Source organism: Staurois parvus, unplaced genomic scaffold (assembly GCF_062004578.1).
Source record: "Staurois parvus isolate SC_StPar_1 unplaced genomic scaffold, SC_StPar_1.0 ptg000082l, whole genome shotgun sequence".
Taxonomy (NCBI): domain Eukaryota; kingdom Metazoa; phylum Chordata; class Amphibia; order Anura; family Ranidae; genus Staurois; species Staurois parvus.
The window spans coordinates 763,024-779,894 of NW_028317878.1; the positions used below are offsets into that span (position 1 = coordinate 763,024).

The 16,871-nt window shown below is 42.5% G+C and overlaps 1 protein-coding gene across 2 annotated transcripts in view; it reads right to left on the bottom strand.

Annotated features, from left to right (window-relative positions):
- CHN2 (chimerin 2) overlaps window positions 1-16,871 on the bottom strand; it is a 435,484-nt gene that overhangs the window by 6,943 nt on the left and 411,670 nt on the right. For both annotated transcript variants that reach the window (XM_089669879.1, XM_089669880.1), the window contains 2 exons: window positions 15,545-15,682; window positions 3,582-3,687 (listed from right to left, as the gene is read on the bottom strand). In XM_089669879.1, the coding sequence (XP_089526005.1) occupies window positions 3,582-3,687; window positions 15,545-15,682 (244 nt within the window). The remainder of the gene's footprint in view (window positions 1-3,581; window positions 3,688-15,544; window positions 15,683-16,871) is intronic.

Below are 16,871 nucleotides of genomic sequence, written 5' to 3' on the forward strand. Positions count from 1 at the left end.
AGCATTTTCACTAGACAGAAAATGGGAAAAACTTTCAGCTTTTGTAAAAAAACAAAAAAACAAAAACTGGAGTTCCACCTTAATTATTCTATAGTTCCCTTTAAAAAACAATGTTTTTATCCCAACCATCCGTGTTACTAATCCCTTGTGTCTTGCACAGTACACAGAACATGGAAATGCATTTATTTTAGTAAAAATAAACTGTTAAATACTTTTTCAGCAGTATATAGCACTCGTGACTTCTGTCAGTGTCCAGCTGAGCACCAGGTAATTTTGTCAGAGTTTTTTTTATTCTCCCCTGACTGTCCTATGAGGATGCATAACCACTGACCCTCTGTACGGACAGTGCTGATTCACCATGTGCTGATCACATACACCCTCCAAAAAACAAAACCTCTCTAGCAATACACACCAGAGCACGTGCAGACTTGCCACTGTTGCTCTGTACTATGGCAGATGAATTGGGGACAGTATAAGAAGGGGAGGGTCAGGGAAGACAGGATCAAACAGTGATTTTACTCAATGCAGAGGATTAACCCCTTATGTTCCACAGTGAGTATAACAAGCATGCTTTACTGCATATACAGACTGATTTTACTGTTGTGGGTTTAGTAAGGGGTGTTTCAAACTGTTGTACCTGTTGATCCCAAGTGCAGTGGTTTAGGTATCCTAGGTGATCTACAGGTTGACAACTTTATTAACCCCTTGGTGTCAACTGCCTCCTGGTCCTTTAAGGGTTCAAAAAGACGAGAGACGGGCCTTCAGGTCATGTGACAACTGTGATTGGTTGTCAAAGCCAATCACAATCAATCACATGATTGGAAAGCTGTCAATGCATCGGGAGCTTACTGATCACTGCTGGCTACCGTGCTGGGAGTGTGTAGGGAGTGCTTTCTTAGCACACTAAGTAATTTTAACAAGGCTGCATATATGCGGCTGCTTGGTATTAAGGTGTTTACGTCGAGCGGCCGCATATATGCATGTGGCTGGCATCCACAAATTAAAGCTATTATTAGAGCCCTGTTCCAGGCCCATAGACTTATCCTTGTTCATTGGAAACCTCCAGATCCTCCTACACATGCTGAATGGGTGAAATGCATAGGTGGTATGCTTTGATTGGAACGCTTAATTTACCAGCACAGGGGCTGTTCAAGTAAATTTGAAAAGATTTGGGGCTTGTGGCTGGACAGTCCTATTGACCTTTTTGTAGATAGAATCTTATTGTAAGGCTGTATGTCCTGATGTCTCTTCTATTCTTGTAATGTCCTCTTATTATTGCCATGATACCGATGCTGATGGAGACATTGTGCTATGCCATGTATACTAATTGCACTAGATTGTTTTTACTGTGTTATTGTTTTTTCTTTTCTGAACTTATTTTCTCAATAAAATCCATTTTGTTTGAGGAAAAAACAATGTTTTGTAAGCGTACTACACGTTGCTATCTAATTATACATTCTCCTTTATCTTTACCTATAATAATGTGCTCAGTGTACTGAAACAATTAAACTATCTAGAGTCAGTAGACCTTTGCACTAGATAGCTATTGTTTATTTAATGTATGTAAATGTAGGTGGTCAGCATTGGCTTGCTGATTATTATGCAATGTATTTGTTATAAAGCCTAAATGTAATCAAAGCATTAAATTTGTACAAGGGACATTATTTACAATCAATGCAAAATTCCGCTTGTGCTGCTGGCTGTGGATTTAGTTGAAATCTTTAGTCCTCTGTGTCGCAAACGTGCGCACCAGAGACTGTCGCAGTCCTCCATTTTGTTAAGAATCTCCATGTTGTCTCATTTTTTCCCCCTTCCCTCTCCGAGAGGCACAGTGACATTTGGCCAGTGTGTGTGTGTGTTAGGAGTGTCACAGGAGGCCAGAGCCCAGCAGGGGGCTAGGAGCTATAAAACACCTCTCTGAGCAGGGGCCTCACTGTCTGAGCAACCTGTGCCATTTAACACCTCGTAAAAAGATAACAGAGCCTTCCCAGGAGTTCAAGGCATTCCAACGAAGCATGAATCAGATAAACACTTTTCAAAATCCATTTTTCCCCTATGTCTCATATCTTGGAATATGAGAGACTTACATAAAAACCACACATATCGTCAGATTGGCTAAGAGAAGACGAACAATTTGATGGGTCACTCGCCTTGTCTCGACTACATAGGAAAGCCGAAAAATAGATCTCGTGAACCGTTCAGTGTATAATTTCATAATTCATATCTAATCAATCCTCAGACGTGTCTGCATAATAATCTACCCGCGGGTGGAATGTCACTTGTGCAGATGGAAAGTTATGGGCCAAAATATGAGTTAAGGGAGATTTCGGCTCTAGTTGAGGTATCCGCCCATACCTCCACGCCCTAAACGGGGTATTGGTCCTTGACTTCAGAGACACCCCCTGCTGGGGAACTACAAAAATAGGCTGTCAGGCCTAGAGAGTTGAGTTGAAGACGTCTCCCATTTTAACATCGGTACCACCTGGGGAGACCCGTGCCCTTTCGCTCTGAAACTTGGATCTAATAACCCAGGTCTTTCGCAAGTACCTTAACCCTTTCACTTCTCTCTGATATCTCTTTGCTGTGCTGTTAGCCTCTGTATATTTATATATATCTTAGTTACATCTTTTTCTGTAAATATTTTTATTGCACCCATTTGACCTTTTAGTAATAAATCTTTCCTTCTGAAAGTGTTGAACTATTTCAATAGCGCTGTATTGCAATTTACGAATTCCTGCCTCTAAAGAGAACACTACTGTGTTTGTTTAACCCTCTGCATAATCGGCCTGCGGTGACCGTATTATGCAGACGATTATCTCAACCATTATAGTGTTTTAGCTGATATCGCCAAGTTTCCTCTTTCTCTGTACAAAAAGGAGGTGGTGGCAGTGTGAAAGGTTAATTGCGTAATTAACCTGACCCAGTAACAATCGCTCAGGCTGCCGGTACATCGATTGTGGTCCAATTAGCTGGAAAATCACTGTGCAAGGTGCAGCTGGGTGTGGAATTGTTACGCACGTGACATCGCGGTTTTAGATCGGCTAGTCCTTCGGTCACAAGTTTGGTAAGAAGGTCTGGGGTCTGACGCCGCGATCGTGACACTCTGAACCCCCCCTACTCCGTAGCGGTAATGTTCCACTGCTGTGGGGTTATTACGGCCACTGGACCTGCATTTTCTGCCCTCTCCTCCATTCACAGAAGCTGTACTATAGCTTCCATGAATTAAACACACTCTATGAATGGAAGAGGTGGACCTTTCATTCATTCGCCCATCCTCCATTCAGAGCACTTTTAATTCATGGAAGCTATAGCGCAGCAAGGAAGAAGTGTGAAAAGGGTGGCCATAGACGGTACTCTTAATTGGTGCATATGACAGGTCCATTGACTCTTATTAACCCTTGTAGCACCAGAAAATTACCATTGCAGGGATAGGGGGAATCAAAAGACTGAAGAGTTCAATTAGATCTGCAGCTGGCAGATTGCATTGATTGTAAGTACTGTCCATTGTGCTGATTTGTAAAAAAAATACTTTGACTATATTTAGGCTTTAAATTACTTATTATAAAACTGCTTTTACTTACTTTTTGAGATGGATCATTAGGTATCTCAGCGTCTCATAATGTGCAGGTGGGAGGACCATCAAGGCTTCATGTATAGCTTCTAATCTCTCATCTGGATTGCATATTTCTATGAAGAAAACATGCCATTAGAATAATTCATAATTCAGCCCTTTGGCGTCCAGGAAAAAAAAAGAAAGTTACCACGTCATATCAATATAAAGATCTTATATTTATTTTAGGTACTTATATAGCGCCGTCAATTTACGCAGCGCTTTACATATATATTGTACTTTCACATCAGTTCCTAACCCTCAAGTGGTGTACAATCTAAGGTCCCTAGCTTACATTCATACATACACATACTAGGAACAATTTTGACAGGATCCAATTCACCTACCAGCATGTCTTTGGAGTGTGTAGGGAAACCGGAGTCCCCGGAGGAAATCCATGCAGGCACAGGGAGAACATGCAAACTCCAGGCAGGAGGTGCAGTGGCTGGGATTCGAACCAACGACCCCATTACTGCCAGGCGGAAATGCTAACCATTTAGCCACTGTGCTGCCCAATATCTACTATATATTACTGTATGCTATTTTATATTAGATGCCTATCCACTCATGACTTCTATATCTGCTTCTGATAAGGTTGGGTAATTAAAGTGTGTGTCTAGGCAAAAAAAAACCCAAAACATAATTAATACATCTATGCAATACATGCACATTCCCCGATGTTTTTTCTTTTTTTAAAATGCTACATGTACAGGAAAATATCTGTTGATCCTGCCAGTAATCCAGTATGCTACTAACGTCTTATGTAATTGGGGATGGGGGGTGGTGTTCCAAAGTTTAGAAGAAGAGACCTCAAACACGGCTAAGAATATGTATTTTTTTTTAGTTAGACAATATCAATAACCTGCCCATGGCGTTATTACAAAACAGTAAACTCGCTGCCTTAAAACAGGTAAAGAACAAATATTGCCCTGCTCCAACTTGCACAGCTAGGTTCACCAGAAGAGGAACAGACACTATAACTGGTGAAGTGCAACCCACAGTAGGATACACATGGACAAGCAAAGTGATAGCCCAGGACCTGCCTCCCTCCCCACAAAGCAATAAATGTATGGAAGACAACCCATGCAATACAATCATGATCAAATCATTAAAGGAACTCCTCAGGAGTGGTCAGCCAGCGGTTTGCAAAAACTAATTGGCCAGACAAAAAATATTTGTAAAAATTAAGGTACTGCTAGTCTCCCCTCCCGCCATGGCTATTGCAGTATAGACAATTTAAGGCAAGGGGTCCGTCCATGCCATAAAAAGGAGGACAGCAGGCCATCTATTGATTTAAAAAACAATTTGGGAATCCACACTGGAGAGTTTCCAAACACATAAATAAAACGGGGGCAAAATGTCCATTTTGACCAAGTTAATTCTCCCAATAAGTGACAAAGGGAGATTCTTCCAGGCAGGTCCAGCTTAGAATATTTTACGGAGAGTTCAGTACAGTAGAGGCAGATAGGAGTACACTAAATTTCTGGCAGGATTAATGTATATTTTTCTGTACTAGTGTTTCTAAAGATATCAGAAATTGGTAAATTTGTACGTATTGCAGATATGTTTTCTTTTTTTATTTTGCCCAGACTATAAATGACCTGCTGGCTCTTGGGGTCTCCAGTGGGAAGATCTTTGTGCTTTAAATGGATTGTAAACCTTAAGCATGGACATCTGGCCATGTTTGCTCTGCCACTGAAAGTGGTTTGTTACATTTATTTCATAAATGCCATTTGTCTGATAACTTCCTGTGTCTCTGCTGTTAACAGTTACATGGATCTCTCAGGACTATAAAACCATGCTACTCTATGTCTTAAGAGGAGAGGGGGATCTCTCAGGACTATAAAACCATGCTACTCTATGTCTTAAGAGGAGAGGGGGATGTGTCTACGATTCTGTCATGTGGGGCAGGAAGTGTGTTACTGGAAGAATCACCAGGTGAATATAAAGGCAAAAAGCTTGAAGCAAGACAACTAATGCACCCACATTGTCTCCTGAACAGGGCACAAGCATAAAAAAATAAATGACAGTGAATACAGTGAGGAACAGAAGTATTTGAACACCCTGCGATTTTGCAAGTTCTCCCACTTAGAAATCATGGAGGCGTCTGAAATTCACATTGTAGGTGCATTCCCACTCTGAGAGACAGAATAAAAAAAAAATTCAGGAAATCACATTGTATTATTTTTAAAGAATTTATTTGTCTTGCACTGCTGAACATAAGTATTTGAACACCTGAGAAAATCAGTGTTAATATTTGGTACAGAAGCCTTTGTTTGCAATTACAGAGGTCAAACGTTTCCTGTACTTCTTGACAAGGTTTGCATACACTGCAACAGGGATTTTGGCCCACTCCTCCACACAGATCTCCTCTAGATCTGTCAGGTTTCGGGGCTGTTGCTGAGCAACACGGAGTTTCAGCTCCCTCCAAAGATGTTCTATTGGATTTAGGTCTGAAGACTGGCTAGGCCACTCCAGAACCTTGATATGCTTCTTACGGAGCCACTCCTTGGTTATCCTGGCTGTGTGCTTCGGGTCATTGTCATGTTGGAAGACCCAGCCACAACCATCTTCAATGCTCTGACTGAGGGAAGGAGGTTGTTGCTCAAAATCTCACAATAAATGGCCCCATTCATCCTCTCCTTAATACAGTGCAGTCGTCCTGTCCCCTTCGCAGAAAAGCACCCCCAAAGCATGATGTTACAGCCCCCATGCTTCACAGTAGGGATGGTGTTCTTGGGATGCAACTCATCCTTTTTCCTCCAAACACAACGAGTGAAGTTTAGACCAAAAAGTTGTACTTTGGTCTCATCTGACTACATGACTTTCTCCCATGCCTCCTCTGGATCATCGAGATGGTCATTGGCAAACTTCAGACGGGCCTGGACATGTGATGACTTGAGCAGGGGAACCTTCCGTGCAATGCATGATTTGAAACCATGACGGCGTAGTGTTCTACCAACAGTGATCTTTGAAACAGTGGTCCCAGCTCTCTTCATGTCATTGACCAGCTCCTCCCTTGTAGTTCTGGGCTGATTCCTCACCTTTCTTATCATCAGTGTTACCCCACGAGGTGAGATCTTGCCTGGAGCCCCAGTCCGAGGGAGAATGACAGTCGTCTTTAGCCTCTTCCATTTTCTAACAATTGCTCCAACAGTTGATCTATTTTCACCAAGCTGCTTGGCAATTGCCCCGTAGCCCTTTCCGGCCTTGTGGAGGTCCACAATTTTGTCTCTGGTGTCTTTTGACAGCTCTTTGGTCTTGCCCATGGTAGTAGTTGGTGTCTGACTGACTGTGGGGTGGATAGGTGTCTTTAAAGAGCTCAGACAGGTTCTACTAAGTTAGATTAATGAGTGAAGTAGAGGTGGACTTTTTAAAAGGCACAGTAACAGGTCTTTGAGAGCCAGAATTCTTGCTGTTTCTTAGGTGTTCAAATACTTCTGTTCAGTAGTGCAAGACAAATAAATTCTTTAAAAATCATACAATGTGATTTCCTGAATTTTTTTTTTAATTCTGTCTCTCAGAGTGGGAATGCACCTACAATGTGAATTTCAGACCCCTCCATGATTTCTAAGTGGGAGAACTTGCAAAATCGAAGGGGGTTCAAAAACTTCTGTTCCTCACTGTGTTACCTTTCACTACACTATTCAAAAATAAAAAGAAAGGAAAAAAAGTAATGCACCTCTGTATTCTACACTGCTCCAAAAAATTAAAGGAACACTTTGAAAACACATCAGATCTCAATGAGGAAAAATATGCTGGATATCTATACTGATATGGACTGGGTAATGTGTTAGGAACGTAAGGATGCCCCATCGTTTGATGGAAATGAAAATTATCGACCTACAGAGGACTGAATTCAAAGACACCCCAAAAATCAAAGTAAAAAAATGATGCAGCAGGCTAATCAATTTTGATAAAATTTCATTGCAGCAACAATGACAACATCGGGGCATGCTCCTAATGAGACGATAGATGGTGTCCTGGGGTATTTCCTCCCAGATCTGGACCAGGACATCACTGAGCTCTTGGACAGTCTGAGGTGCAATCTGGTGGCGTCAGATGGACCGAAACATGATATCTCTGAGGTGTTCTATTGGAGTTAGGTCAGGCGAGTGTGGGGGCCATTCAATGGTATCAATTCCTTCATCCTCCTGGAACTGCCTGCATACTATCACCACATGAGGCCAGGGATTGTTGTGCACCAGGAGGAGACCAGGACCCACTGCACCAGCGTAGGGTCTGACAACGGGTCCAAGGATTTTATCCCGGGTGCCATTGTCTAGCCCAGCAATGGGCAAACTACGGCCCGCGGGCCGTATACGGCCCGGCGGACCTTTTAATCCGGCCCGCGGAGCTAGGCTCCCGCAAGGCCAGTGGTCGGCAAGCCGCGGCTCTTTACAAATTTAGATGCGGCTCTCCTGTGTGCCGGGCGCCCGCTCCCCTCCCTCCTCTCCTCCTCTCCCCTCCCTCCTCTCCTCCTCTCCCCTCCCCTCCTCTCCTCTCGGATGGCCGCCCCCCCCTCTCGGATGGCCGCCCCCCTCCCTCCTCTCGGACGTCAGGACTCTGCAGCTGTCAGGATGTAGGCGGGGCAGCGTGACGAACTCCTCTCACAGTCCTCCCTGAAGACCAGAACGGCGCGGGAATACGAGAGGAACGCGCGGACCAAAGGTAAGTGAATTGACACAGGGGGGGGACTTACTATATGGGGGATGAATTACTATATGGGGGACTTACTATATGGGGAATGAATTACTATATGGAGGACTTACTATATGGGGAATGAATTACTATATGGGGGACTTACTATATGGGGAATGAATTACTATATGGAGGACTTACTATATGGGGAATGAATTACTATATGGGGGACTTACTATATGGGGAATGAATTACTATATGGAGGACTTACTATATGGGGAATGAATTACTATATGGAGGACTTACTATATGGGGAATGAATTACTATATGGAGGACTTACTATATGGGGAATGAATTACTATATGGGGGACTTACTATATGGGGAATGAATTACTATATGGAGGACTTACTATATGGGGAATGAATTACTATATGGGGGACTTACTATATGGGGGATGAATTACTATATGGGGGATGAATTACTATGTGGGGGATGAATTACTATATGGGGGATGAATTACTATGGGGGATGAATTACTATGGGGGATGAATTACTATAGGGGGGATGAATTACTATGGGGGACGAATTACTATATGGGGGACGAATTACTATATGGGGGACGAATTACTATATGGGGGATGAATTACTATGGGGGATGAATTACTATATGGGGGATGAATTACTATGGGGGATGAATTACTATATGGGGGATTAATTACTATATGGGGGATTAATTACTATGGGGGATTAATTACTATGCTTACTATGGGGGAATATTACTATACTTACTATGGATGACACATACACATCATTCATCTACTCTTGGTCCGGCCCCCGGGTCCAATATATGAACCCATTGCGGCCCTCAAGTCAAAAAGTTTGCCCACCCCTGCTCTAGACTAAAATAGTGTGCATGGACACATAGGAGGATTGCTTCTAGAGGCAGAAAAAAATGCTCAAAAGCTGCTGCTATGAGCATTTTTTTTACGATAGTGTGCATGCAGCCTATTTGCATCTCTCAAGACAAAACTAGCAATTATTCATCATGAACTATGTATCTTTATTTATCATATACTATGTATGTTCAATAAAACTTCCTTTTCTAAAGCTCATATCACTCTAACACAACTATTATTAGTGAGAATTTGCCAGTGACAGATTCGCCAGAAGATAATGGGAGGACACATACCTGTTTTGTATGTGTCAGTGGGCTTCGTCAATTAGGGATCGCTCACCGCTGCCGAAAACACTACAAAACCAGCGCCAGCAAGAGATCACCAACTCACCACTCCAGCTTGCAAGAGAGCACCACGTGCCAGCCGCTGAGGGTTTTCATACCCTGCCGTGCCCTCTAAAGTTGTCTCGCTGGTGGCGACCTCTTGTCTCATTAAGGGCTTGTTCCCACTAGTGTGGTGACTGGTGGTTTTCTGCACTAGAAGAACGCCAGTCACTGTTACGGCACATAGAAGACAATTGATTTCTATATGCCCTGTTTACACGGCAAACCAGCCTGGAGGTGCGGTGCAGTGATAAAATGGAGCCGTGGCATTTTACTGTAGTGCAGCACACTGGATAGCACTGCATGTCACTGCACAGCGCACCACACTACTGTGTGGTGACATGAATGAAGTGTCACTTTGTGCACATCAACTAAAGTTGACGAGCAGATAAAAAGGAAACGGTGTGATGCGGTAAATCATGCATCACACCACAGCCTCACCGTGGCTTATTGTAGCCAAAACGTACAGCTGCCCGCACAATGAACCACTCTGGTGTAGCTTGAAGGCAGTGGGAATGGACCCTAAAGCTGAACTCCAGGTATGATTATATTGGTCCAGCTTGGCACTATGTAAATCTATATCTTATACCTGAGGGTGAACGCTGACAATCACTGTAGTAGTCAATGCTATCCCTACAAACAGCAGGGATAGTTTTTGCCACAAAGCATCAAGGCAGCGGCACAGACACATCTCCGTCTGGCTCCCTTTGCAGCTTAAAGGGGAAGAGCAGCCTAACTATACCTATTGTGGCAGTGCGGTATCCTGCCACGGTCTGAAGCAAGGTTATAACCCAGGATTCTCATCTATACAGGTTGAGGGGCTCCAGGCAGGTTGCTTAATGCAGAGGAAACTGGTTTGTCAGTTTCCTCTTTGGTTCTTAAAGCCTGTTTTGGGACCTGGGGTCTGGAGATTGCGAAGTGATTTGGGAGGGATGAAATCTCCAATCCTGGGTCCATGTTTTCAGAACCCCCAGCACACTAATTGCACAGGTGTGTGCAGGCCTTTTTGTAGAGGCCAAACCATGGTTTTGGGCTCCAACCTGGCAGACAGGAGGTCATTGCCCAGGAGTAAGGAGGGCTCCACCTCCCCTCTCCTCCTACCTATTCTGCCAAACCTGTATAAAAAAATATCTGTGTACTTACCTATTTTCAATCCACTGCGGTGCTGTCACGTGATCTTGTGTGCAAGGGAGCGCTCAACAATGACTCTGAATTTTGGGAGCTGTGAAGTCAATCATAGACGCCCATGGCCCAGCCGTTGTTGGTGCTCCCACCTCTCCCCTGCAGCAGCCGCTCACTGACACAGGGAAGCCAGAGCTGCAGGATTACATGACTGAAGTGGATTAAAAATAGGTAAGTACACAGATTTTTTTTTTATACAGGTTATGCAGAATAGGTAGTAGGAGGGGGAAGGGAACATTTTTAAGAATAGTTCCACTATAAGGGGGGCAGATGGGGGAGACTGGTAAAAACAAGGCTCAACCACCTTTTTTAATCACCACTCAACTGCAAGTGTAAGTTGAGCCCTTAAAGTGTATAAAAAGTGTATCTAAACTCAAGAAGTAAAATATTGCAGCTGTAGAGGGTGTGTTAATTTTTTTTCTTTCAGGCTTTTGTTCCTTTAGTTTTAATTTAGCCAGAGGAGTGGGCTAAATGAAAAAACTGAACCCATTCTGCCATCCACACATTTGAGGTGAATGGGGGGGGGGATCCTTCCTACTGTGCTATTGTATTCTGACAGCAGGGAGAGTCCCTCGCTGTCAGAATACACAGATCAGCACTGCAGCCATTTGCAGATGAAGTGGCTTTTGTCCAACATGGCTGTTAAACAGAAACTGATCAATAGATTGACTTCTGTTCAACTGCAGTGGCCAGTACCATCTTAATGCAGGGCACCCATGGGCACTGCCCAAGGGCCCCTGCAGTTTCTCTCCCACAGGTTTTGGCACTTTGTAGGGGTTAAAGAAGAGCCTTTGAGGCGGAGCACCTTAATAGTGTTGCTGCTTGTGTGGGTGAGATGTGTACTGCTCCGATCCCCACCGCCACTCCTCTCCTATTCATCTCATGTGATCGGAGCAGTACCCATGCCGCCAACACAAGCAGCAACAGTAGTTACATGCTTTGTCTCGGGGGCTCTGCCTGAACCCCTGCAATGCACCAGAAGATTGCTGGAAACTGCAGGGGGGAGATGTCATTGCGATTGTAGATTTAGCCCAGTGACAGAGTTGCAGAACAGCTAAGATCTGTTTTAGATTTGCTCTTCCTTGTGTTGCTTTGCTTGAGGAGACCATCTCTGTATTATACTTTACTACACTCTATACCAGCAATGCGCAAACTACGGCCCGGCGGACCTTTTAATCTGGCCCGCGGAGCGTGATACTGTCAGGATGGCTGTCAGGATGTGTGTAGGCGGGGCAGCGTGACGAACGCGAGGGGAGCTAGGCTCCTCTCGCAGTCCGCCCTGAAGACCGGTGTAGCATGAAAATCTGTCTCCTATGAGGATCTGTCCCCCTCGACGTATCTGCGCATGTGCCGGAGATCGCCGATCGGCTGCTAATGCCTGAAACTGGCACATGCGCAGATACGTCGAGGGGGACAGATCCTCATAGGAGACAGATTTTCATGCTACACCGGAACGGCGCGGGAACACGGCGAGAGGAACGCGCGGAGCAAAGGTAAGTGAATTGACACAGGGGGGACTTAATATGGGGAATGAATTACTATAGGGGGAATGAATTACTATAGGGGGGATGAATTACTATAGGGGGGATGAATTACTATAGGGGGATGAATTACTATATGGGGGATGAATTACTATGGGGGGTGAATTACTATATGGGGGGTGAATTACTATATGGGGGATGAATTACTATGGGGGATGAATTACTATGGGGGATGAATTACTATATGGGGGATTAATTACTATGCTTACTATGGGGGAATATTACTATACTTACTATGGATGACACATACACATCATTCATCTACTCTTGGTCCGGCCCCCGGGTCCAATATATGAACCCATTGCGGCCCTCAAGTCAAAAAGTTTGCCCATCCCTGGTCTAGCCTGTAGAGGTTTGTGTGTCTCTCCATGAATATGCCTCCCCAGACCATCAATGACCCACCACCAAAATGGTCATGCTGATTGATGTTAGAGGCAGCATAACGTTCTCCATGGCTTCTCCAGACCCTTTCATGTCTGTCACATATGCTCAGGGTGAACCTGCTTTCATCTGTGAAAAGCACAGGGACCTGCCATTTCTGGTGTTCAATGGCAAATGCCAATCAAGCTCTACAGTGCCAGGCAGTGAGCACAGGGCCCACTAGAGGATGTCGGGCCCTCAGGCCACCCTTATGAAGTCCGTTTCTGATTGGTCAGAGCAGGGGCGGACTGACAACCCATGGGGCCCCCGGGCAATAGGGGATCATGGGGCCCGTGTCCTTGCTCAAACTCAAAAAAGCCTATGAAAAAGGTACCAGGGGCATCTCATGGGGCCCCCTACTGACCCCGGGCCCTCAAGCAGTGCCTGAGTTTCCAAATGGTCAGTCCGCCCCTGGGTCAGAGACATTCATACCAGTGGCCTGCTGGAGGTCATGTTATAGGGCTCTGGTAGTGCTCATCCTGTTCCTCCTTGCACAAAGAAGCAGATACCAATCCTGCTGATGGGTTAAGGACCTTCTATGGCCCTGTTCAGCCAGAGTAACTGCCTGTCTCCTGGAATCTCCTTCATGCTCTTGAGACTGTGCTGGGAGACACAGCAAACCTTCTGGCAATGGCACATATTAATATGCCATCCTGGAGGAGTTGGACTGCCTGGGCAACCTTCATAGGGTCCAGGTATCACATCATGCTACCAGTAGTGACACTGACCCTAGCCAAATGCAAAACTAGTGAAAAACAGAGAAGATGAGTAGGGAAAAAAATGCCAGTGGCCTCCACCTGTAAAACCATACCTGTATTGGGAGTCATCTCATTGTTGCCCATTTAGTGCACCTGCTGTTAATTTCATTAACACCAAAGCAGCTGAAACTGCTTAACAACCCCCTCTGCTTCTTAACTGACCAGATCAATATCCCAGCAGTTTGAGTGACTTGATGATATACTCTGATTAAAAAGTCTTCCATTAATTTTTTTGAGCAGTGTAGTAAGCTGCAATATTTTCAGTGTTTGTTTTTAGGTATAGATGTGCCATAATTTTCAAGCAGTGGCAGCCACCAGAATGTCCCACCCTCCTTTCTTTTCAGTGTTAACAGGGATTATGGCCAACAAGGAAAACCTGAAATATCGCTTTGGATAAAATGCCACTTTAAAGCTGAGCACCGGCCAAAAGATATAGCTAAGCAGTTGGTTTTATCAAATTTCATACTAATACAATGATAGAAAAATGTAAAACAAAAAAAAATAAGTCTAATTTATTTGGCTGATTTTTAAAATAATAAAATAAAACTGCTGAGATACAGTGTACATCTAAAAGCCACATACAGTATACTTTCTAAAATAAAGAGAAATGTTTTGATGGTCAATATAAAATGATCACATGACACACTGGGGTCTATTTACTAAAGCTGGAAAGTGCAAAATCAGGCTCACGTCTGCATAGAAACCAATCGGTATCTAACCTCAGCTTGTTCAGTTAAGCTTTGGCAATAAAACCTTAAAGCTGATTGGTTCCTATGCAGAAGTGAGCCTGATTTTGCACTCTCCAATAGTAGATAAAATCCACTGAATCCCTGCAGGATGCATGTAAGAGAAGTAGTTCGTTAGGAATAATTAATTTCATTTTGAACTGTGGATAAAGTTTAAGGTGTGCAGTTAAAATGATTGCAGTATAACTCCTTACTCTTTACTTTGCAATCAATTTAGGATGTAATAAAATTGTCATGCAGAAAAATAATTGTACTCTTATCTGATCACTGAAATTTGAAAAGGATAATTACACGACAAGGTCACAGTAAGCTTTGAAAGTACAATAATATTTTCTCTAGAAATTCTGGGGAACTGCACCTTTGCAAATGTAATCGGACAACGTGGTCATTAATTTGACTAGTCAGATTGATAACTATCTATGCAGCCACCCCCCAGATCATTTCATCTTTGTTAAAAAAAAAAGAAATGGTAAAAACCCTAAAAATCCTAGCAAAAATGCAAGGTCTGCTAAATCGATGTGGGTCACCCCCACTAACAAAAATGAAGGATAGTGACATCACCTCCTACAGTATGAGGGGAGAGGGTTTGATGTCAGAAGTAGACATTGTATATTTAGATGGAGGTAGCAAGTGTTATAGCCTCTATCAGGTTTGTATTACTGTCTGTTCCTGATGGGAAACCCAAAATTACAACTGTCATCAGAACAGATGGTTAAGGAAAAGTTTACAACAGGGACACCTGTTCTGGTGACAACTGGGAGTTTATCTCACTTGAGAACTGTAGCCATATTTCAATTATTTGTAAAATATATATATATATATATATATATATATATATATATATATATATATAAATCTTAGTGCATAAAGAAACTAGCTGCAGTAGATATACATAGGATGCTAATTAAAGCTGCTGTTTGCTGAAATAATAAAATTCTTCATGCAGCCACTGACCCTTTTAGTTATAATTGATTAGAATGAATTATTGATGGGGAAATGTTGCTCACCAACTGTGGTAGCAGCACTTCCTGTTGAAAATACCCGTCAAACAAACCACATAATGGGCCCTGTCGACTGTACAGCTAAAAGCTGAGGATCAGGCACTGACAGGTGCTGATCTAAAAAAAAAAAAAAAAATAAGGGTGCCTAAGCTGTACAGGGGTGGGAGGGGTCTGCTTTATTAAAAATGTAGACATGTCACGATATAGATACAGACACATTAAATAAGTAGGATATACATTAACAGCATGGTCTATGTGTAACCAGCTTTAGGTTTCTTTCCCAAACAACTGAATTGATCAGTGAAAATCTGCACCATTATCAAAAGTTTGGACTAACTCCTTCTCCAAAAGAGGATAAACTTACTTGCTGCTTCAATAAATTTAGAATAAGTATCGTAAGTGATTACTGGAATAGGCAAGTCCCTGAAATAGAGCTTTAGAGCGCCCGCAATGATATTAATATCTGGATAGGTAGTAATGGAAATGTCCGCCTTGTCACCATCTGCAAAACAAAGATATCATAAAGCAATGCTGACTATTATATACAAAAGACTTTTAGTCTAACTGAATCGGACTCAAAGACATCCCATTTCATTGTTTATCAGCTTGCACGTGTTATTTGCATTTTATGACATTTGCTATATGCTGAAGTTGTTTAATGTGTTTGTTTTTTTTTAGACACAGACTATATACAGATTTACATATACAAATTGCTAAAGTATATGTAAACACAAAATGAATGACATTTTGTTTTAACCACTTGCCCTCCAGAGGATTTACCCCGCTTGATGATGAGGCCTCTTTTTGCTACTCAGCGCTGCACTAATTCAACTGATAATTGCGCGGTCATGCACTGCTGTACCCAAACTAAATTTACGTCCTTTTTTTCACACAAATAGAGCTTTCTTTTGGTGGTATTTGATCACCTGTGCACTTTTATTTTTGGCACTATAAACAAAAAAAAGTTTAAAAATTTTTTTTTTAAAAAAAAAAAAACAAAAAACTATTTTCTCATTTCTGTCATAAAAATTATCCAAAAAAACTAAAACTGTCATAAATTTAGGCCAAAATGTATTCTGCTACATGTTTTTGGTTAAAAAAAGTGTATAATGATTGCTTTGTGTGAGAGTTATAGCATCTACAAACTATGGTATAGATAATGGAATTTACACAGCTTTTACTTTCTGTCTGCCCATCACATTTCTTGAGGTGCTAAAATACCAGGACAGTACAAACACCCCCAAATGACCCCTTTTCAGAATGTATACACCCTAAGCTATCTGCTGAGATGCATATTGAATCCATGGACGATTTTTTTTTTTTTTACACAAGTTTCTGGAAAATGACAAAAACATTTTTTTTTTGTTTTACACAAAGTTGTCATTTAAATGATATACAGGTTAAACTCGAAAAATTAGAATATCGTGCAAAACTTAATTTATTTCAGTAATGCAACTTAAAGGTGAAACAAATATATGAGATAGACTCATTGCATGCAAAGCAAGATAGTTCAAGCCGTGATTTGTCATAATTGTGATGATTATGGCTTACAGCTCATGAAAACCCCAAATTCACAATCTCAGAAAATTAGAATATTACATGCAATCAATAAAACAAGGATTGTACATAGAACAATATCGGACCTCTGAAAAGTAGAAGCATTCATATGTACTCAGTACTTGGTTTGGGCC